Raw genomic sequence first — 22,309 nt, forward strand, 5'->3', positions numbered from 1 at the left:
TGCGCCGCTGATTGGCGCAGTTGGCTTAATTAGTTCATTCACCTGTGCACTTCCCTATTTAACCTCACTTCCCCTTCCCTTCCTTGCCGGATCTTGTTGCCATCGTGCCAGAGAAAGCGTTTCCCAGTGTGTTCCTAGCCTGTGTTCCAGACCTCCTGCCGTTGCCCCTGACTACGATCCTTGCTGCCTGCCCCGACCTTCTGCTACGTCCGACCTTGCTCTTGTCTACTCCCTTGTACCGCGCCTATCTTCAGCAGTCAGAGAGGTTGAGCCGTTGCTAGTGGATACGACCTGGTTACTACCGCCGCAGCAAGACCATCCCGCTTTGCGGCGGGCTCTGGTGAACACCAGTAGTAACTTAGAACCGGTCCACTAGCACGGTCCACGCCAATCCCTCTCTGGCACAGAGGATCCACCTCCTGCCATCGTGACAGCCACAGTGTTATGGTAATCTCACAACATAGCCATTTAGCCCCAAGACGAGCGCAGATCCTTCCTAAGCATGTCCATTACTGTCTGCCAGGTACATACTAAAATCACCTTATGGTGGATAACCCCTTTAATGGGTTAATACAGTTGTATTAGTAGCCTGAATAATGGAAAGAAACTGCATGTAGATGTTCGAGACAAGGAAGCAGGAGAACCCAGTAGTTGTGGTTATAAAACTCCAAACTTTATTCCAAATGCTTTAAAATGACATATTGCAGGATAACTGGAAAAACTGATAAGTTTCTGGCACCTAGGCAGCCTTAGTCATGACTGAAGCTATGTTCACACAGTTGAATTTCTGAAAGGAACTCCTCAAGGGACTGCAATAAATTGGGAGTCCAATCAATTTCAATGGGATTCTTCTGCACTGTGCACACGGCACAATTTCCCGATTCAGGTGTCTGCAAAAACATTGAACCTGTTGAATGTTTCTGTGGATTCAGTGTGAAAATGCATTTCTGTCTAAGGAGACGGAATTTCCATGTGGTCCTAGTGCCTCCCGCATCAAGTAAATGTGCAAAATGTCTCCCCATATTTTTGGAGGACATTACGCACATTTTTGGCCATGTGAACTAGGGGTGCCTAGGAAGCAGAAATGCATAATTTTTGCCAACTACTCTGCGATATGTAATTTTTAAGGCTTTGTAATAAAGTTTAAAGTTTTATAACAGCACCTGCTATATTCCCCTGCTTCCTTGTCTAAAGAGTGTGATTGTGTCTTGGAGACACGGAATCCGTGCAGAAGCGGTGATAACATCACCAAAAGAGGGGAGCTGGATAACACGCTTTCTACCTAAATGTTAAATCTATAGATATAGCTCCCACCAAATTGAGAGCAGCAGCACAACACTATGGTACCTGATGGTACATCGGCCCTCACACACGCCTAGTGTGATGTAAAAAATGTGAGCAGCAATGCATACAGTACAGTGCGCATCACCGTTTACCCACTACATTCACTGGAGCATCCAGTCCAGCAAATTAGTATGGTGTCCTGGAGGTAAGAAGTGATGCTGTATGCAGAGCCATTAACTCACTATATTCACTGGAAAAGGTGCTCTGCACCCAACCCTATGGATGTGCACTGCAGCCTAGCACAAACAGTAGCACACGGCCAACCATGTTGGTGGCATCTCCATCTGCCATGACAGAGAAGATGAAGTATAGAGAATTGTACAAGAATATACAGATATGAGTTCCTTACATACACAGATCAGTATAACTCTAGAATTCACTTTAAATGTATGTAAGAGGTTGAAGCATGGTCATTCTGTGTACAAAGACTAAAAAAGAGATAGCCACTTTTCATTACTATACCCTTTACTGTGTATCTTAAAAGTCATTAAAAAAATGAAATTCTTTTTTTAACAGAAACCTTTGTGAAGTGACTACAATACCTGTTCATAGCTAACGGTGTTAAAAAAAGAACATTTCTGCAGGTGGTTGAAGAGGCAGCATTTAAAAGAAGATTTCTTGGAAGAAATGTTAAGACTTAGCTATAACACTGTAACAAGGATTGTGTGGAGGTTTATATGGGGATATTACATAATGTACATAAAGGTAATGCCCAGTTGTCAATTCATGCATATCTTTTTAGGAGAAATGGCTCAAAATAAAGAAAAGATGCTCAAGAACAGTTTTTACATACACAGTGCCTTGCATAACTACTCTCCCCCTTGGACTTTTGTCATGGTATCACCATATATTCATATTTATCACTTTGCAATTTTATATAATGGACAAACACAAAATTGTCTATAATTTGCAAGTGGGGGGAATATTACATGGATTTCAAAATTATTTACAAATAAAAACAATATGTTGCGTGAATATGTATTCACCTCCTTAATGGTTAAAATCTGCAGTGGATCTGGTTTGTGTGATGGTGTGACCAATTTTGTTCAAGTCACATTTGCGGATCACATAGTTAGTACATAGGATCCACAATTTAATCTTATTACAAATAAACCTGTACTTTGAAGGCCTCAGAGTTTGTTAAAGAGTATTATTGAACAAACAGTGGCATGAAGACTAAGGAGCTCACCAAGTAGGTTAGGGATGAAGTTGTGGAGAAGAAAAAAAGCAGGGCTAGGTTATAAAAAAAAATCCCAAGCTTTGGGCATGATACAGAGTTCTGTAAAATCCATCATCAGAAAATGGAAAGAAAAAGGCACAACCACAAACATACCAAGACAAGGATGTCTACCCAAACTGACAAGCAGAGCAAGGAGAAAAATAATCAAAGAAGCAACCAAGAGGCCCATGGTAACTCTACAGGAGCTGAAAAAGATCAACAGTGGGAGACTCTGGCATTTACTGAAGAGTGGCAAGTAGTGAGCCTTATTGAAAGTGAGCCACAAGAAATCCTGTCTGGAGTTTGCCACAAGCCATGTGGGAAACACAGCAACTATGTGGAAGAAGGTTCTCTGCCCAGATGAGATCAAAATGGTATGTGCAGTGGAAACTCAACACTACCCATCACCTTGAGCACACCAACCCCACAGTGAAACATGGTGGTGGTAGCATCATGCTGTGAGGATGCTTCTTTTTAGCAGGTTCAAGGAAACTGGTCATAATTGATGGAAATATGGATGAAGCCAAATACTGGGCAATCATTGAAAAAAATCTGATACAGTCTGCTAAAAAAAAACTTGGGACTGTAAGGGCGTTTCATCTTTCAGCAGGACAATGACCCTAAACATACAGCCAAAGCTACAATGGAATGGTTTAGACCAAAGCATCTGTGGCCAACCGGAAAAATTAAGATATTGGGCCTCATTTACTAAGAGTTTCGGGTTTTTACTAGTGGGAAAAGTTGTTTCAGACTTGCAGGATTCCTTTCTATTTACTATCGGGAAAAGTCGGGAACATTTTCTGACCAGCTTTTTCTAGGTCGATATTTCCAGCCATTTACCCACAGGATTTTCTGTGAATTCAATAGTAAATTGGTCGGGTTGTGAAACCACATCCCTTTTCAGGCTGACCACGCCCCCTTTGTGAGAGACCACACCCCTTCGGCTTTTCACAGTATAATGTCGGGTTTGTTGGATTTTACAGGCATGCACTGTCGCAAACTGGCGCAGACATGTCTCAGACACTCTGCACCAAAATAACCAGACAAAAACCGGTCAGTTTCAGCTTAGTAAATGAGGCCCATTATTGTCATTAAATAGCTTAGAGTGTCCTGATCACACACCTTTTTACAGTTTCTTGATATGCCTATTAATTTCCAAGACATGAGGGTTTATAATTTGACAATTTAGGGAATCAGTCAGATGGGCGTGGACTTAATAATAGGAGTGAATATCAGGTGACATGTATGTCGAATACACACCCCCTTACTGTATAACCCCACCCATCACCTGATAGCTTTTCACGAGACTTCTCCTTTAAAATTAAGTTCACGCCCATCTGACTAATTCCCTGAATTGTCAGACAAATTATAGAATCTCAGGAATGGAAGGGTGTATCAAGGAACTGTAAAAAGTTGAGTGATCAGGGCACTCTAAGATATTTAATGATAATGCAAATGTATTTTTTTGGGGTTGGCCACAGGTCCTCTTTCAGGGTACGTTCACACGCGCGGATTTTCGCAGCGTATTTAGCTGCGGATCCACTGGTGAAGGCCCCACTCTATGCTGGCTTTACATGTGCCTGCTAGTAGCGGCAATACGCCGCTACCAGCAGACACAGTGCAGCGATGTACGTGGCGTAATCGCACATCACGGTCACTCTCCCCCTGCTCTGAGCTAGGCAGAGAGCTCCAGCGATGTGCGAGTATGCTGCGACTCGCACATCGCAGTGTGTCTGCTGGTAGCGGCGTATTGCCGCTACCAGCAGACACATGTTAAGCCAGCATAGAGCGGGGCCTTCACCAGCGGATTTGCAGTGTAAAATACACTGTAAATCTGCACATGTGAATGTACCCTAATGTCCTAAAATGGTTCAATCAAAGCCCAGACCTGAATCCAATTGAGAATCTATTGCAAGGAAATGTCTGTCCACATTAACTTCAATGAGTAGAAAATTAGCTGCAGAAAATGTGTAGCAAAAATATGCAGCATATTCGCTACGTGTTGACTGTGGGGGGTGGGGTGAATTCTTATGCATCGAACACACGTCAACTTTTACGTTCACATTTTTGTTTGTTTCACAATAAAATATATCAATGTGTCAATGTGCTATGCATGTTAAGTTAATGAAATAGTAAAGTATATTTAAGTCTATTTAAATTTCAGTTTGTAAACGTAGCAAAAGGGGATAGGTGCATGCTGTTTGACTTTGCATATGGCATACAATTTCATTCAGTGTTTTTCATGGTTTAGTTTTGATTTTTATTTACATACTGTCTGTATTGTTCTATTATGTCCAGGTTTGCATTATACTTTTTTTCTGACATATGTATGTTTGTATTTTTTCTTTGCATTTACCATGAAGTGCCATTGTATAGTGCACTATCCATTTATGTGCCAGGTTCTCTTACTATTTTTTAAGTTTGGACACCTCTGCTATATACTGGCACTGGATATATATTTAGTAGCATTGAGTTAGATTTCAAAGCATCTTATATGTTATATTGTCAGAGAATCTGACACCCTGTTCACCCGCTTTAAACCCAATATACTGGGTTATGGTGAACAGCTTTACAAAGAAGAGTCACTTACTTAAATCCGTTCAATATATGCCAAGTTCTGGCAATCTTCAGCAGCATTTTGCTCCAGTGAGCAATTGAGGCAGGGAGCCGGCTCACCCAGCTCCCCTGCCTCTTCCATATTCTCCATCTACCCCGTCCCCCTTCATTATTATGCTAATGAAGGCTGTGGGTGAGCGCACAGAGAGCGAGGTGCTCACCTGTGGCCTTCATTAGCACATTAATGACGGGGGCAGACAGAGAATATGGAGGAAGCAGGGGAGCTGGGTGAGCCGACTCCCTACCTTCATTGCACGCTGGAGCAAAATGCAACAGGAAAAGTACAGTGCCAGAACTCTCCATATGCTGAACGGATTTAAGTAAGTGACCCCTCTTTGTAAAGCTGTACACCCGCACTATGACCCAGTATATTGGGTTTAAGGCGGGTCAACAGGGTATCTCTTTAAAGATAAACATTGGGGTCAGATTTTTGAGTGGGTATCTAATTTATGAGAGGACCATTCCAATATATGAAATGCGAACATGTAGGTATAATAACATTAATAAAAGGCAGCATATTCCTTTAATTACTTGTAGACGGCATGCTTTATCAAGGTCTATACCAACATTTTTCAAACAACGTGTCTCAAGCTGTTGCCAAACTACAACTCCCAGCATGCCCGGACAGCCTTTGGCTGTCCGGCCATGCTGGGAGTTGTAGTTTGGCAACAGCTGAAGGTGCGCTATTTGGAAAACGCTGCTCTACATGTTATCTTTAACTACATCAGTTCACAGTTACCTGCATGAACTCCTCGCTCGACTTCAGCTGCTGCCTGAAGAACAACAAGAAATTCTCCTCGGTCGGCAAGATCTGGGCGAGCTGTAAAAAGAGGGGAAATAATGGAAATGAGATGCATTTATTACCAGAGAGCTATCACTCTGCAGTTATACATTGTACAAGATATTTCCAGCAAGCAGAGAGCTGGGCGAGGGAGCTTAAATCTTCTGTGCTATGGATGAATGTGTCGTCGCAGTCACTGCCGCTATTATTAACCCTAGAAGCTCAAAACGAGAAAACGCAGAATGCATCATAATAGTGCATAATGCTTGTAAAAGGGGAAAACTGGCCTTTCTACTAAGCCTAAACTGATGTTCAGAGACCTCATACTGGGTACTAGACTCTGTTAACATATATATTAGTTTTATTTTTCATTTGATTTCCATATTTTTTTTTTTATGGTAAAATAATATAGCATACTGTGCAATTCAATCTACAAGAAATGTATGTTGCATGAATTATAATCGATGGGGAAAGGGGAGTAATAATGTATTATAACGATAGATCATAACGAATCTTGATAAAATGGAAGTCATAACACCTGTGTGAACAGGGCTTTAAAGGGGTACTCTGGTGGAAAAAATATATTTTTAATCTTAAGCCTTCCAGGACTTATCAGCTGCTGTATGCTCAGGAGGAAGTTGTGTAGTTCTTTCCAGTCTGACCTCAGTGCTCTCTGCTGACACCTCTATCGTGTCTGGAACTGTCCAGAGGAGGAGAAGTTTGCTATAGGAATTTACTCCTGCTCTGGACAGTTCCTGAAATGGACAGAGGTGGCAGCAGAGAGCATTGTGGTCAGACTTGAAAGGACTACACAACTTCCCGTGAAGCATACAGCAGCAAATATGTACTGGAAAGAGTAAGATTTTGAATTAATTTACAAATCTTTATAACTTTCTGGCACCAGTTGATTTGAAAACATTTGTTTTCCACCAGAGTGCCCCTTCAATAGGCTGTAGACCCCAGGGGCAGATTCATTTAAATATGTTGATTTTTTTTTTGTTGTGTTATATATCAACCACAAATGTAGACTGAAGAATTATATTTATCTAAAGAAAACATTATTAAAATCCTCCAAAGAGGCACAGAACCCCAGTCAGGCTCCGGTGGCAGGATATCTATGTACATTTTTGCAGCTTCTTCGTAGCCGGAGACTACTGTAAACAGGATACAGATTTGGCAGAAGTCCCATATCCTTGCATGGACTTCCACCAATTCTGTATCTGGATAGCTGTAGTCTCCGGCTACAAAGGCACCACAAAATTTTAACAGAAATTCTGCCACCGGAGCATGACTGGAGTTACGCTTTAACTTTTACATTATATTGCATTATTGCATATCAATATGGTTAGAAGCGGTAAAGGTTGTACCAACTGCAGAAATGTAATATTGCACAGTATATATAGTAGTATGAAAGGCAGACCTCAAATATAGTACCACAACTGGTAGAGCTAGGTGGAAAAGTTGATGTATTGACAGGTCAATGTACTTTGGAGTTGCAATCATAAAGGGTCATTCCCAACATCAATAGTTCTTCCCCATTAGCACGATAAGTAAGTAGTGGGGTTTGATTAGTGGGGGTCATTCTCTATGGGACTGCTGAACATTGCTGAGCACTCAATAGTCTACCTAACAGAGTATGCAAATTCTAGAGAAAAAGACTGCACTCACCATAGGCAACAGAGCTTTATTGCAGCATACCAGGTAACTAACACAGGTGGATGGAGGGAGGCGGGGGACGTGCACCAGGACAGACTGTTTCACGCTTGAAGAAGAGCCGCTTCCTGGTGCACGTCCCCTGCCTCTCTCCATCCACCTGTGTTTGCTATCTGGTATGCTGCAATAAAGCTCCATTGCCTATGGTGAGTGCAATCTTTTTCTCTTGAATTTGCATACTTCGTTCTATATATCGAATTTGCCCCTCCTATCATTGGCACTTTTACGGGGTTACACATGTACTCCACCGAAGCTTCCTACCACTGACACCGTTACCTTATTCCTACTAGTGCCGGGACAATCTATATTCTGCTGAATATTGTCTACCTAACAGAACAATGTTCAAAAGCCCCATTGCTTTATTCATTTAATCTGTTTTTGGGATTGGTGGAAGTCCTAGCACTCAGACCCCACTGATCAGCTAGTTATCTTTTATCCTATGGATAGGGTGTAACTTTTGATGCTGGGAATACTCCTTTAAGTTGGTTGTCCCTAGACAACCACCCTTGTCTATATGAACTATTAGAGCATATAGATCTTGCTGAGAAGGTCTCTTACTTAGGACCCCCTTCTATAATTAGCCAGACCAGAGAGTTCTGGGGACCCAACCCATCAAAGCAACACATGTGGTCAAACATTCAGTGTAATGCTACATTTAATGCTTATATTTGTATGACAACGCTGTGGCCATCCACATTGGCTTTTAATAGCCCCAAGAAAGCTGTGGAACATGCACTTGGCAAGTGTTGTGGTTTAGCAGCTATAGAGAGTTTGCAGGATTTCAGCACGGTGGCTCAATGGTCTGCACAGTTACCTTGCAGTACTGGGGTTCCTGGGTTGCCTAAGTACCTAAGGGGAAAATGATTGATTTGAATGATGACACCTCTGTGGAATATGTCAGGGCTATATACATAAAGGAATTATTATTCTTACTACTCCCTAAGTCTGTGCTATTTGGAGTGGTATTCAACCATAACCCCAGTATAAGTCTTTAGAAATCAAAATTTTCAAGGCACCAAAAATTTTTCACTTAAGCAGTTATGTCCTTTTATGACTGCATCTCTCTCCCCTTTCACAAGCAATCCCTCATTTCTTAATAAAGAGCTGAAGACTTTTCACAAAAATAAGTTCTATTCTTCCTTCTCCTACTCAGGTATAGGTCACAATTTAGTCAAGAGTCATTGGGAGGCTTCATAAACAATTGGATGAAATCCTCCAGGTAAATGAAAACTCATATCCTTTTTCTTTCTCGTGACAAAGTAAATATTTGTCCCTGCCTGGTAATAGTTTACCCTTGACTTCTCTACAAGTAGAAACATTATTATTCGGTCAAAGAAAGATCAACAGCCTTGACATAGGAAACCTTAAAGGGATACTCCACTGCTCAGCGTTTGGAACAAACTGTTCCGAATGCTGGAGCCGGTGTCGGGAGCTCGTGATGTCATGGCCCTGCCCCCTCATGATGTCATGTCCCGCCCCCTCAATGCAAATCTATGGGAGGGGGCGTGACAGCTGTCACGCCTCCTTCCATAGACTTGCATTGAGGGGGTGGGGCGATGACGTCACGAGCTCCCGGCGCCGGCTCCAGTGTTCAGAACAGTTTGTTTCAAAACGCTAAGCAGCGGATTACCCCATTAAATGGTACCTGTCATTAGTAATAATTATTATGTTATAGATTAGCCTATTTGAATTACCTTTCTAATATATTTTTTTATAAAATTTTGTATCTTTATGTGTATCTTTATAATTAAATTAACCCCTAAAAGTTGGGCCACCGGGGTTCTCCTTCAGGACCTCGGCTCAGCACAGTGAATAAAGGGTACAGAAAAATTCGGAGAGCTAAGGGGTGTGTGTGCGGTCTCAGGCCTCATGAAGGTCGCCCCTTCCCAGCCTGTGGAGCTCACTGAGACTGAACAGAAAACACAGAACAATATCAATGTAGAAAACTAAAAAATAATAAAAAAATAAAGGCAGGCGTGGTTTATCATGATGGGGCGAGTAAACTGGGAGGATTAGAAAATTTATCAAGCTCATGACAGGTACTTTTTCATATGATTTAAGAAAATCTGGGACCACAGAACACTGTAAGCTTTTCCTGCACTGGCAGACCAGCCTCACTAGTGTTACGCCGAGCGCTCCGGGTCCCCACTCCTCCCCGGAGCGCTCGCTTCACTCTCGCTACCGCAGCACTCCGGGCAGCTCCACTGACCCGGTGCGCTGCGATACCGTCTCCAGCCGGGATGCGATTCGCGTTGCGGGTGGCGCCCGCTCGCGATGCGCATCCCGGCTCCCGTACCTGACTCGCTCTCCGTCTGTCCTGTCCCGGCGCGCGCGGCCCCGCTCCCTAGGGCGCGCGCGCGCCGGGTCTCTGCGATTTAAAGGGCCACTGCGCCGCTGATTGGCGCAGTGGTTCCAATTAGTGTGTTCACCTGTGCACTCCCTATTTATACCTCACTTCCCCTTCACTCCCTCGCCGGATCTTGTTGCCATTGTGCCAGTGAAAGCGTTTCCTTGTGTGTTCCTAGCCTGTGTTCCAGACCTCCTGCCGTTGCCCCTGACTACGATCCTTGCTGCCTGCCCCGACCTTCTGCTACGTCCGACCTTGCTTCTGTCTACTCCCTTGTACCGCGCCTATCTTCAGCAGCCAGAGAGGTTGAGCCGTTGCTAGTGGATACGACCTGGTCACTACCGCCGCAGCAAGACCATCCCGCTTTGCGGCGGGCTCTGGTGAAAACCAGTAGTGACTTAGAACCGGTCCACTAGCACGGTCCACGCCAATCCCTCTCTGGCACAGAGGATCCACCTCCTGCCAGCCGGCATCGTGACAGTAGATCCGGCCATGGATCCCGCTGAAGTTCCTCTGCCAGTTGTCGCCGACCTCACCACGGTGGTCGCCCAGCAGTCACAACAGATAGCGCAACAAGGCCACCAGCTGTCTCAACTGACCGTGATGCTACAGCAGCTACTACCACAGCTTCAGCAATCATCTCCTCCGCCAGCTCCTGCACCTCCTCCGCAGCGAGTGGCCGCTTCAGGCCTACGACTATCCTTGCCGGATAAATTTGATGGGGACTCTAAATTTTGCCGTGGCTTCCTTTCTCAATGTTCCCTGCACTTGGAGATGATGTCGGACCAGTTTCCCATTGAAAGGTCTAAGGTGGCTTTCGTAGTCAGCCTTCTGTCTGGAAAAGCTCTGTCATGGGCTACACCGCTCTGGGACCGCAATGACCCCGTCACTGCCTCTGTACACTCCTTCTTCTCGGAAATTCGAAGTGTCTTTGAGGAACCTGCCCGAGCCTCTTCTGCTGAGACTGCCCTGTTGAACCTGGTCCAGGGTAATTCTTCCGTTGGCGAGTACGCCGTACAATTCCGTACTCTTGCTTCAGAACTATCCTGGAATAATGAGGCCCTCTGCGCGACCTTTAAAAAAGGCCTATCCAGCAACATTAAAGATGTTCTGGCCGCACAAGAAATCCCTGCTAACCTACATGAACTCATTCATCTAGCCACTCACATTGACATGCGTTTTTCCGAAAGGCGTCAGGAGCTCCGCCAGGATATGGACTTTGTTCGCACGAGGCGTTTTTTCTCCCCGGCTCCTCTCTCCTCTGGTCCCCTGCAATCCGTTCCTGTGCCTCCCGCCGTGGAGGCTATGCAGGTTGACCGGTCTCGCCTGACACCTCAAGAGAGGACACGACGCCGCATGGAGAATCTCTGCCTGTACTGTGCCGGTACCGAACACTTCCTGAAGGATTGTCCTATCCGTCCTCCCCGCCTGGAAAGACGTACGCTGACCCCGCACAAGGGTGAGACAGCCCTTGATGTCAACTCTGCTTCTCCACGTCTTACTGTGCCTGTGCGGGTATCCGCCTCTACCTTCTCCTTCTCTACTATGGCCTTCTTGGATTCCGGATCTGCAGGAAATTTTATTTTGGCCTCTCTCACCAACAGGTTCAACATCCCGCTGACCAGTCTCGCCAGACCTCTCTACATCAATTGTGTTAACAATGAAAGATTGGACTGTACCATACGTTTCCGCACGGAGCCCCTCCTAATGTGCATCGGATCTCACCATGAAAAAATTGAGTTTTTGGTCCTCCCCAATTGCACTTCCGAAATTCTCCTTGGACTACCCTGGCTTCAACACCACTCCCCTACCCTGGATTGGTCCACTGGGGAGATCAAGAGTTGGGGTCCCTCTTGTTCCAAGGACTGTCTTAAACCGGTTCCCAGTACTCCCTGCCGTGACCCTGTGGTGCCTCCTGTAACCGGTCTCCCTAAGGCCTATATGGACTTTGCGGATGTTTTTTGCAAAAAACAAGCTGAGACTTTACCTCCTCACAGGCCTTATGACTGTCCCATTGACCTCCTCCCGGGTACTACTCCACCCCGGGGCAGAATTTATCCTCTCTCTGTCCCAGAGACTCTTGCTATGTCTGAGTATATCCAGGAAAATTTAAAGAAGGGCTTTATCCGCAAATCTTCCTCTCCTGCCGGAGCCGGATTTTTCTTTGTGTCCAAAAAAGATGGCTCTCTACGTCCTTGCATTGACTACCGCGGTCTTAATAAAATCACTGTAAAAAACCGCTACCCCCTACCTCTCATCTCTGAACTCTTTGATCGCCTCCAAGGTGCCCACATCTTTACCAAACTGGACTTAAGAGGTGCCTATAATCTCATTCGCATCAGAGAGGGGGATGAATGGAAAACGGCATTTAACACCAGAGATGGACACTTTGAGTATCTGGTCATGCCCTTTGGCCTGTGCAACGCCCCTGCCGTCTTCCAAGACTTTGTTAATGAAATTTTTCGTGATCTCTTATATTCCTGTGTTGTTGTTTATCTGGACGATATCCTGATTTTTTCTGCCAACCTAGAAGAACACCGCCAGCATGTCCGCATGGTTCTTCAGAGACTTCGTGACAATCAACTGTATGCCAAAATGGAGAAATGTCTGTTTGAATGTCAATCTCTTCCTTTCCTAGGATACTTGGTCTCTGGCCAGGGACTACAAATGGATCCAGACAAACTCTCTGCCGTCTTAGATTGGCCACGCCCCTCCGGACTTCGTGCTATCCAACGTTTTTTGGGGTTCGCCAATTATTACAGACAATTCATTCCACATTTTTCCACCATTGTGGCTCCTATCGTGGCTTTAACCAAAAAGAATGCCAATCCTAAGTCATGGCCTCCTCAAGCGGAAGACGCCTTTAAACAGCTCAAGTCTGCCTTTTCTTCGGCTCCCGTGCTCTCCAGACCTGACCCATCTAAACCCTTCCTATTGGAGGTTGATGCCTCCTCTGTAGGAGCTGGAGCGGTCCTTCTACAGAAAAATTCTTCCGGGCATGCTGTTACTTGTGGTTTTTTTTCTAGGACCTTCTCTCCAGCTGAGAGGAACTACTCCATCGGGGACCGAGAGCTTCTAGCCATTAAATTAGCACTTGAGGAATGGAGGCATCTGTTGGAGGGATCAAGATTTCCAGTTATTATTTACACCGATCACAAGAACCTCTCCTATCTCCAGTCTGCCCAACGGCTGAATCCTCGCCAGGCCAGGTGGTCTCTGTTCTTTGCCCGATTTAATTTTGAAATTCACTTTCGGCCTGCCGATAAGAACATTAGGGCCGATGCTCTCTCTCGTTCCTCGGATGCCTCGGAAGTAGAGCTCTCTCCGCAACACATCATCCCCCCTGACTGCCTGATCTCCACTTCTCCAGCCTCCATCAGGCAAACTCCTCCAGGGAAGACCTTCGTTTCTCCACGCCAACGCCTCGGAATCCTCAAATGGGGTCACTCCTCCCATCTCGCAGGTCATGCGGGTATCAAGAAATCCGTGCAACTCATCTCTCGTTTCTATTGGTGGCCGACTCTGGAGACGGATGTTGTGGATTTTGTACGAGCCTGCACTGTTTGTGCCCGGGATAAGACTCCTCGCCAGAAGCCCGCTGGTCTTCTTCATCCTCTGCCTGTCCCCGAACAGCCTTGGTCTCTGATTGGTATGGACTTTATTACGGACTTACCCCCATCCCGTGGCAACACTGTTGTTTGGGTGGTCGTTGATCGATTCTCCAAGATGGCACATTTCATCCCTCTTCCTGGTCTTCCTTCAGCGCCTCAGTTGGCAAAACAATTTTTTGTACACATTTTTCGTCTTCACGGGTTGCCCACGCAGATCGTCTCGGATAGAGGCGTCCAATTCGTGTCAAAATTCTGGAGGGCTCTCTGTAAACAACTCAAGATTAAATTAAACTTTTCCTCTGCATATCATCCTCAATCCAATGGGCAAGTAGAAAGAATTAACCAGGTCCTGGGTGATTATTTACGCCATTTTGTTTCCTCCCGCCAGGATGACTGGGCAGATCTTCTACCATGGGCCGAATTTTCGTATAACTTCAGAATCTCTGAATCCTCCTCCAAATCCCCATTTTTTGTGGTGTACGGCCGTCACCCTCTTCCCCCCCTCCCTACTCCCTTGCCTTCTGGTTTGCCCGCTGTGGATGAAATATCTCGTGATCTTTCCACCATATGGAAAGAGACCCAAAATTCTCTTTTACAGGCCTCATCACGCATGAAGAAGTTTGCTGATAGAAAAAGAAGAGCTCCCCCCATTTTTTCTCCTGGAGACAAGGTATGGCTCTCCGCTAAATATGTCCGCTTCCGTGTCCCTAGCTACAAATTGGGACCACGCTATCTTGGTCCTTTCAAAATCTTGTGCCAGATTAATCCTGTCTCTTACAAACTTCTTCTTCCTCCTTCTCTTCGAATTCCTAATGCCTTTCACGTTTCTCTTCTTAAACCACTTATCATCAACCGTTTCTCTCCTAAGTTTGTTTCTCCCACTCCTGTTTCCGGCTCCTCGGACATCTTCTCCGTTAAAGAAATACTGGCCTCCAAGAAGGTCAGAGGGAAAACCTTTTTCCTGGTCGATTGGGAGGGTTGTGGTCCTGAAGAGAGATCCTGGGAACCTGAGGACAATATCCTAGACAAAAGTCTGCTCCTCAGGTTCTCAGGCTCTAAGAAGAGGGGGAGACCCAAGGGGGGGGGTACTGTTACGCCGAGCGCTCCGGGTCCCCGCTCCTCCCCGGAGCGCTCGCTTCACTCTCGCTACCGCAGCGCTCCGGGCAGCTCCACTGACCCGGTGCGCTGCGATACCGTCTCCAGCCGGGATGCGATTCGCGTTGCGGGTGGCGCCCGCTCGCGATGCGCACCCCGGCTCCCGTACCTGACTCGCTCTCCGTCTGTCCTGTCCCGGCGCGCGCGGCCCCGCTCCCTAGGGCGCGCGCGCGCCGGGTCTCTGCGATTTAAAGGGCCACTGCGCCGCTGATTGGCGCAGTGGTTCCAATTAGTGTGTTCACCTGTGCACTCCCTATTTATACCTCACTTCCCCTTCACTCCCTCGCCGGATCTTGTTGCCATTGTGCCAGTGAAAGCGTTTCCTTGTGTGTTCCTAGCCTGTGTTCCAGACCTCCTGCCGTTGCCCCTGACTACGATCCTTGCTGCCTGCCCCGACCTTCTGCTACGTCCGACCTTGCTTCTGTCTACTCCCTTGTACCGCGCCTATCTTCAGCAGCCAGAGAGGTTGAGCCGTTGCTAGTGGATACGACCTGGTCACTACCGCCGCAGCAAGACCATCCCGCTTTGCGGCGGGCTCTGGTGAAAACCAGTAGTGACTTTGAACCGGTCCACTAGCACGGTCCACGCCAATCCCTCTCTGGCACAGAGGATCCACCTCCTGCCAGCCGGCATCGTGACAACTAGTCAATTAACCTAAATTATGTTACCATTGGCCAGCCATCCTTATATCTCAACCAAATGTATCACAACAACCAGCAAACCCCTAAACCCCTTCTTAAAGGAGATATATCATGCCCAAACACTTATCATTTTTAGATTATGAAGCGGCAGGAGCAGAGGCTATGGTAAACCTCTCCTGCTCTGGACAGTTTCTGACATGGACAGAGGTGTCAGCAGAGAGCACTGTGGTCAGACTGGAAAGAACTACACAACTTCTTCTTGAGCATACAGCAGCTGATAAGTGCTGGAAGGATTAAGATATTTAAATATAAGTAATTTACAAAACTGTAGAACTTTCTGGCAACAGTTGATTTGATTTTTTTTCTTTTGAAGTACCCCTTTAAAGGCACCCATACCATATGTCATGATGTTTGAGATGAGAATATTTCTTTAAGTGACCAAATCACTGAGGAGTCTACCTATTCATTTACAAGGAATTAAAGACAACACCAAAACACGATGTCCTAAACTACAGTTGCAAGAAAAAGTATGTGAACCCTTTGGAATTACATGGATTTCTGCACAAATTCGTCATAAAATGTGATCTGATCTTCATCTAAGTCACAACAATAAACAATCACAGTCTGCATAAACTAATCGGAGGCTGAGATCGCGCTGTTGCAGATAGGTTTAAGGATACTGGTAGATGTCTTAAATTCTTTTATTCTATTCACACAACGCGTTTCTGGATATTAATAATCCTTTCTTCAGGCGTGAAGAAAGGATTATTAATATCCAGAAACGCGTTGTGCGAATAGAATAAAAGAATTTAAGACATCTACCAGTATCCTTAAACCTATCTGCAACAGCACGATCTCAGCCTACGATTTTCTCCTCCTTCACTGTCTCTTACACGCCGGTGGATCCAGCGTGGGAAGCTGCAGCAGTTGCTATACCAAGCCTACATCAGCGTTGTGCCTGGAATATGCACAACCCCACCAGGTGAGTGCGTTCCTCACTCACCCACATAATCCGACCTGGCCTGGAAGATCGCACACAGAAGCGATCTGTTGTCTTTTGTCTTATAGTGCATAAACTAATAACACACAAAGAATTAAATCTTACCATGTTTTTATTGAACACACCAAGTAAACATTCACAGTGTAGGTGGAAAAAGTATGTGAGCCCTTGGATTTAATAACTCATTGAACCTTCTTTGGCAGCAATAACTTCAACCAAATGTTTCCTGTAGTGGCAGATCAGACGTGCACAACGGTCAGGAGTAATTTTTGACCATTCCTCTTTACAGAACAGTTTATGTCTGGTGTGAATCACTTTCTTGAGGTCATGCTACAGCATCTCAATCGGGTTGAGGTCAGGACTCTGACTGGGCCAATCCAGAAGGCATATTTTCTTCTGTTTAAGCCATTCTGTTGTTGATTTACCTCTATGCTTTGGGTCCTTGTCCTGTTGCAACACCCATCTTCTGTTGAGCTTCAGCTGGTGGACAGATGGCCTTAAGTTCTCCTGCAAAATGTCTTGATAAACTTGGGAATTCATTTTTCTTTTGATGATAGCAATCCGTCCAGGCCCTGACGCAGCAAAGCAGCCCCAAACCATGATGCCCCCACCACCATACTTCAGAGTTGGGATGAGGTATTGATCTTGGTGTGCTGTGTCTCTTTTTCACATAGTGTCGTGTGTTTCTTCCAAACAACTCAATTTTGGTTTCATCTGTCCACATATTTTGCCAGTACTGCTGTGGAACATCCAGGTGCTATTGTGCACACTGTAAACATGCAGCAATGTTTTTTTTTTTTGGACAGCAGTGTCTTCCTCTTTTGTATCCTCCTATGAAATCCATTCTTTTTTAGTGTCTTACGTATTGTAGATTCGCTAACAGTGATGTTATCATATGCCAGAGACTTTTGTAAGTCTTTAGCAGACACTCTAGGATTCTTCTTCACCTTGAGCAGTCTGCGCTGTGCTCTTGTGGTCATCTTTACAGGACAGCCACTCCTAGGGAGAGTAGCAACAGTGCTGAACTTTCTTCATTTATAGACAATTTGTCTTGCCATGGACTGATGAAAAGCAAGGCTTTTGGAGATACTTTTACGACCCTTTCCAGCTTTATGCAAGTCAACAATTCTCGTATTCTCGTAGGTCTTCTGAGAGCTCTTTTGTGCGAGGAATCATTCACATCAGGCAATGCTTCTTGTGAAAAGCAAACCCAGAACTGGTGGGTGTTTTTTATAGGGCAGGGCAGCTGTAACCAACACCTCCAATCTCATCTCATTGATTGGATATGATTGATATGTAATTAGTCTAGGGGTTCACATACTTTTTCGACCTGCACTGTGAATGTTTACATGGTGTGTTCAATAAAAACATGGTAAGATTGAATTATTTGTGTGTTTTTAGTTTAAGCAGACTGTGAATGTCTATTGTTTTGACGTAGATGAAGATAAGATCACATTTTATGACCAATTTGTGCAGAAATCCATATAATTCCAAAGGGTTCACATACTTTTTCTTGCAACTGTATAAACAGATATTTGGCTTTTGGCTTTGAGTTAAAGGGCCCTTTCCCGTAAAATAAGACCATAATAATGCTCAGTCCTTGAGTTTTATACATATACAAAGTTATTAACAATTCTTTTCAGCTACTTTATTTCTATATTTCAGTGGAAAAAATTAGTGACAACTAAAATAGATGTCCCTGAAGGTTCCACGGGGGTTGTCTCTAAGCTTTCACAGTGATTGCATCACTATTCAAACCAGTGATACAGGCCCGCCCCTGCGGTATTGTCAACATAGCCGTACTGGTGATTGTTACACGGACTTTACTGAAGAGATTGAAGCAAATTTTATAGACAAAGACAAATCAAGGACAAGTGGTCACCAGGGCAAATGCACTGAATCAGTGTTTCCCAACCAGTGTGCCTCCAGCTGTTGTTAAACTACAACTCCCAGCATGCCCGGACAGTTTTGCAACAACTGATACACTGGTTGGGAGACACTGCTATAAACAATGGGGATCTGCTTTGTCACATGAGTGAAAAATATTGCCCTTGTGAACCAGTGCATGATACTCTATGGGACTTATAAAGAAAATTACAACATATGGTTTGTGCAATAAAAAGAAACATTACTACGTGAATGTATAAAGGCTCAGGGATGATGCCATCAATGAGAGTGAAATGACATCTGTTCTCCTCAGCAATTGGAAGATTTCTACCTCTACCTTTGAAAGGCTGTAAAATACGAAAAGCCATCCACAGTTCACATTACCCTGAATGAATGTAAATGACTGATATACAAACATCTGGGAAGCCTTTTTTGCTCTACGGTTATGCTTTATACTGCTCAAGATCCTCAAATAAAACATAAACTGCATGCAAGTCTCTAAACATCTGAGCACCACTATTAACATTGCTGCTTAAAGTGTGCCTGTCATTTGCAAAAACGTTTTATATAATGTAGAAAATACCATTATATGTATATTTGAAAAATACATCGGTTAAATTTTGTTTATATTTTTGTGCCTGCAGCTATTTCCTGTGTGTCTTTGTGCAGAAACAAAATACAGAAAGTGTGCGTGGGACAAGCAGGGCTCTGTACACTGAGGACAAGCAGGGCTCTGTACACTGAGGACAAGCAGGGCTCTGTACACTGAGGACAAGCAGGGCTCTGTACACTGAGGACAAGCAGGGCTCTGTACACTGAGGACCAGCAGGGCTTGAGGACAAGCAGGGCTCTGTACACTGAGGACAAGCAGGGCTCTGTACACTGAGGACAAGCAAGGCTCTGTACACTGAGGACCAGCAGGGCTCGAGGGCAAGCAGGGCTCTATACACTGAGGACAAGCAGGGCTCTGTACACTGAGGACAAGCAGGGCTCTGTACACTGAGGACCAGCAGGGCTCGAGGACAAGCAGGGCTGTCTACACTGAGGACAAGCAGGGCTTTGTGCACTGAGGACAAGCAGGGCTCTGTATACTGAGGACAAACAGTGCTCTAGGCAATGAGGACAAGCAGAAACAAAATACAGAAAGTGTGGGCTGGACAAGCAGGGCTCTGTACACTGAGGACAAGCAGGACTCTATACACTGAGGACAAGCAGGGCTCTGTGCACTGAGGACAAGCAGGGCTCTGTACACTGAGGACAAGCAGGACTCTGTACACTGAGGACAAGCAGGGCTCTGTACACTGAGGACAAGCAGGGCTCTGTACACTGAGGACAAGCAGGGCTCTGTACACTGAGGACAAGCAGGGCTCTGTACTCTGAGGACAAGCAGGGCTCTGTACACTGAGGACAAGCAGGGCTTTGTAAACCGAGGACAAGCAGGGCTCTGTATACTGAGGACCAGCTGGGCTCTGTATACTGAGGACAAGCAGGGCTCTGTATACTGAGGACAAGCAGGGCTCTGTACACTGAGGACAAGCAGGGCTCTGTACACTGAGGAGAAGCAGGCTCTGTACACTGAGGACAAGCAGGGCCCTTACACTGAGGACAAGCAGGACTCTGTACACTGAGAACAAGCAGGACTCTGTGCATTGAGGACAAGCAGGACTCTGTACACTGAGGACAAGCAGGACTCTGTACACTGAGGACAAGCAGGGCTCTGTGCACTGAGGCTTTGTGACATGCCCCTGGCTCACACAGCAGACGAATTGACAAGCCAGGAGCCTGTACAGAGCCCTGCTTGTCCCGCCCTCACTTCCTGTATTTTGTCTCCACACAGAGACACACAGACAAAAGCTGCAAGGACAACATTTTCCACCCAAAAAATACACATTTTTTTAACCAATGTATATTACAAATATATAATCGTATTATCTACATTATATAAAAAGTTTTTGCAAATGACAGGTACCACTTTAACCCCTTAAGGACATGTGCCGTAAATGTATGGCGCTGCATAGCGCGACTTTGCGCACAGCTACGCAGCGGATGTGATGTAAGTGCAGGACCTGCGCTCGCTTCATTCATGGCGGGTCCCGCTGGCTGTCAGCAGCCTTGGACCCGCCGGTAATTGCGGGCATCAGTGATCACACTGATGTCTGTGACTAACCCCTCAGATGCCGTGATCAATACTGATCACAGCATCTGCAGCATTGCAAATCCCCCCTTTTTCCCATATTAATACAAAAAAGTGTGAAAAAACGATAAATAATAAACATGTTTGGTATCGTCACATGCGTAAATGTCCGAACTATAAAAATATAGTGTTAATGATCCCCTGCGGCAAACAGCCTAAACGTTAAAAAAAAACAAATAAACTTCCAAAATTTCAGCTTTTTTGTCACATCAAACAGCAAAAAATGTAATGAAAAGCAATCAAAAAGTCAGAAACATGCAAGCGTGGTACTAAAACAAACTACAGATCATGGCGCAAAAATGAGCCCTCACACATCCCTGAATATGGAAAAATAGGAAAGTTAGAGGTGGTCAAAATAGGGCAATTTTAAACGTACTGATTTTGTAAAAAAAAGTTTAAGATTTTTTTTAAGTAGTACAATAATAGAAATGTATGTAACCATGGGTATTTTTTTGTGTAAATTATGATTTTCGTTTACATTTCCTTACACAAAAACATTTTTTTTGGGGTTTACAATACATTTTAGGGTAAAATGAGTGATGTCATTACAAAGTACAACTGGTCATGCAAAAAACAAGCGTCTGGGAATAAAAATATAAAAGAGTTATTGATTTTAGAAGGTGAGGAGGGAAAAACGAAAACCCAAAAATAAAATTGGCTGTGTCCTTAAGGTCGAAATGGGCTGTGTCCTTAATGGGTTAAGGTACGACTGAGAGGTTATGACTATTTATGCCGACTCTCAAAGCTTCTTATTGTCAGCAGAGACTGTTCAGTAGAATATCAGGCACTGGAATAGAAGTAAAGTGGGACCTCTGTTGCCAGAGAAGACCATGTGTCCATAAGTTTAGGAATGCTGGGACCAACAACAGTCAGAATATTTTTAGGTTGCTCCTAGGGTTCTATCCTTGCAGGTTCCCCTTTGGAAATGGGCATTGCCTGGCTGGCCACCCCAAGAGTCCAAATCTACCTCCCTACCATGATTGATAGGAAGGCTTCAGGTTCCTTCCAAAGGCTGTCCGGGCATGCTGGGAGTTATAGTTTTGCAACAGCTGGATTCACACTGTTTGGAAAACACTGCCCTAACATATGGCACAATAAATCCTACAAGGAAATCCCTAGGATTTCATCATCATCAGGTCCTGGCCGAATGACACTACAATGACACTGCAGCTTTGCAAATAGTAAATTTGAATGAAATACTACAAGGGTGAAGGAAGACAATCCAGTGGGTCAAAGCTCATTTCCAAAAGATTTGTATAAACTGAATGAACGTATGAAATTTGCATGCCTGTCTGGAAGAAAAACAACAAAAAAACCTGTCGTAGGGTTACGTTGTGTAAAGCTAGATAACAAAGGACAGCAAAACACTAGCATATCTGGGAACTGCATTCCAACACCCATGTCTTCCTGCAGTAGTGCTTAGTATAGTACAGTTCTGGCTTAATGGGGGACCCCACTGGCCAGCGTTCGGAACTAAATGTTCTGAACACTGTTTTCGCGCCCTTCTTAACATCGCCACCATGCCCCCATGCCCACTCAATGCAAGTCTATGGGAGGGGGCGTGACAGCCGTCACGCCCCTTCCAATAGACTTGCATTGAGGGGACAAGGTCGTAATGTTGCGAAGGGAGTGGCCGACTCCCACTGCGCAAAAACAGTGTTCGGAACATTTAGTTCCGAACGCTGGCAAGTAGAGTACCCCATTAACATGCTTGATGGGGCTGAACGCAAGTGGGCTGCACAGGGCCCTGGCCTAATAACAGAGAGAACATCTTGTCCAACATCAGTGCCTACCCTTACAG

At 45.0% G+C, this 22,309-nt stretch overlaps 1 protein-coding gene across 1 annotated transcript in view; it reads right to left on the minus strand.

Moving 5' to 3' along the window:
• The window catches only part of CALB1 (calbindin 1), a 150,381-nt gene that overhangs the window by 52,769 nt on the left and 75,303 nt on the right, over positions 1 to 22,309 (minus strand). The window contains exon 4 of the mRNA XM_056522313.1: positions 5,919 to 5,999. Coding sequence (XP_056378288.1) covers positions 5,919 to 5,999 — 81 coding nt within the window. The remainder of the gene's footprint in view (positions 1 to 5,918; positions 6,000 to 22,309) is intronic.

Source organism: Hyla sarda, chromosome 5 (assembly GCF_029499605.1).
Source record: "Hyla sarda isolate aHylSar1 chromosome 5, aHylSar1.hap1, whole genome shotgun sequence".
Lineage (NCBI taxonomy): Eukaryota > Metazoa > Chordata > Amphibia > Anura > Hylidae > Hyla > Hyla sarda.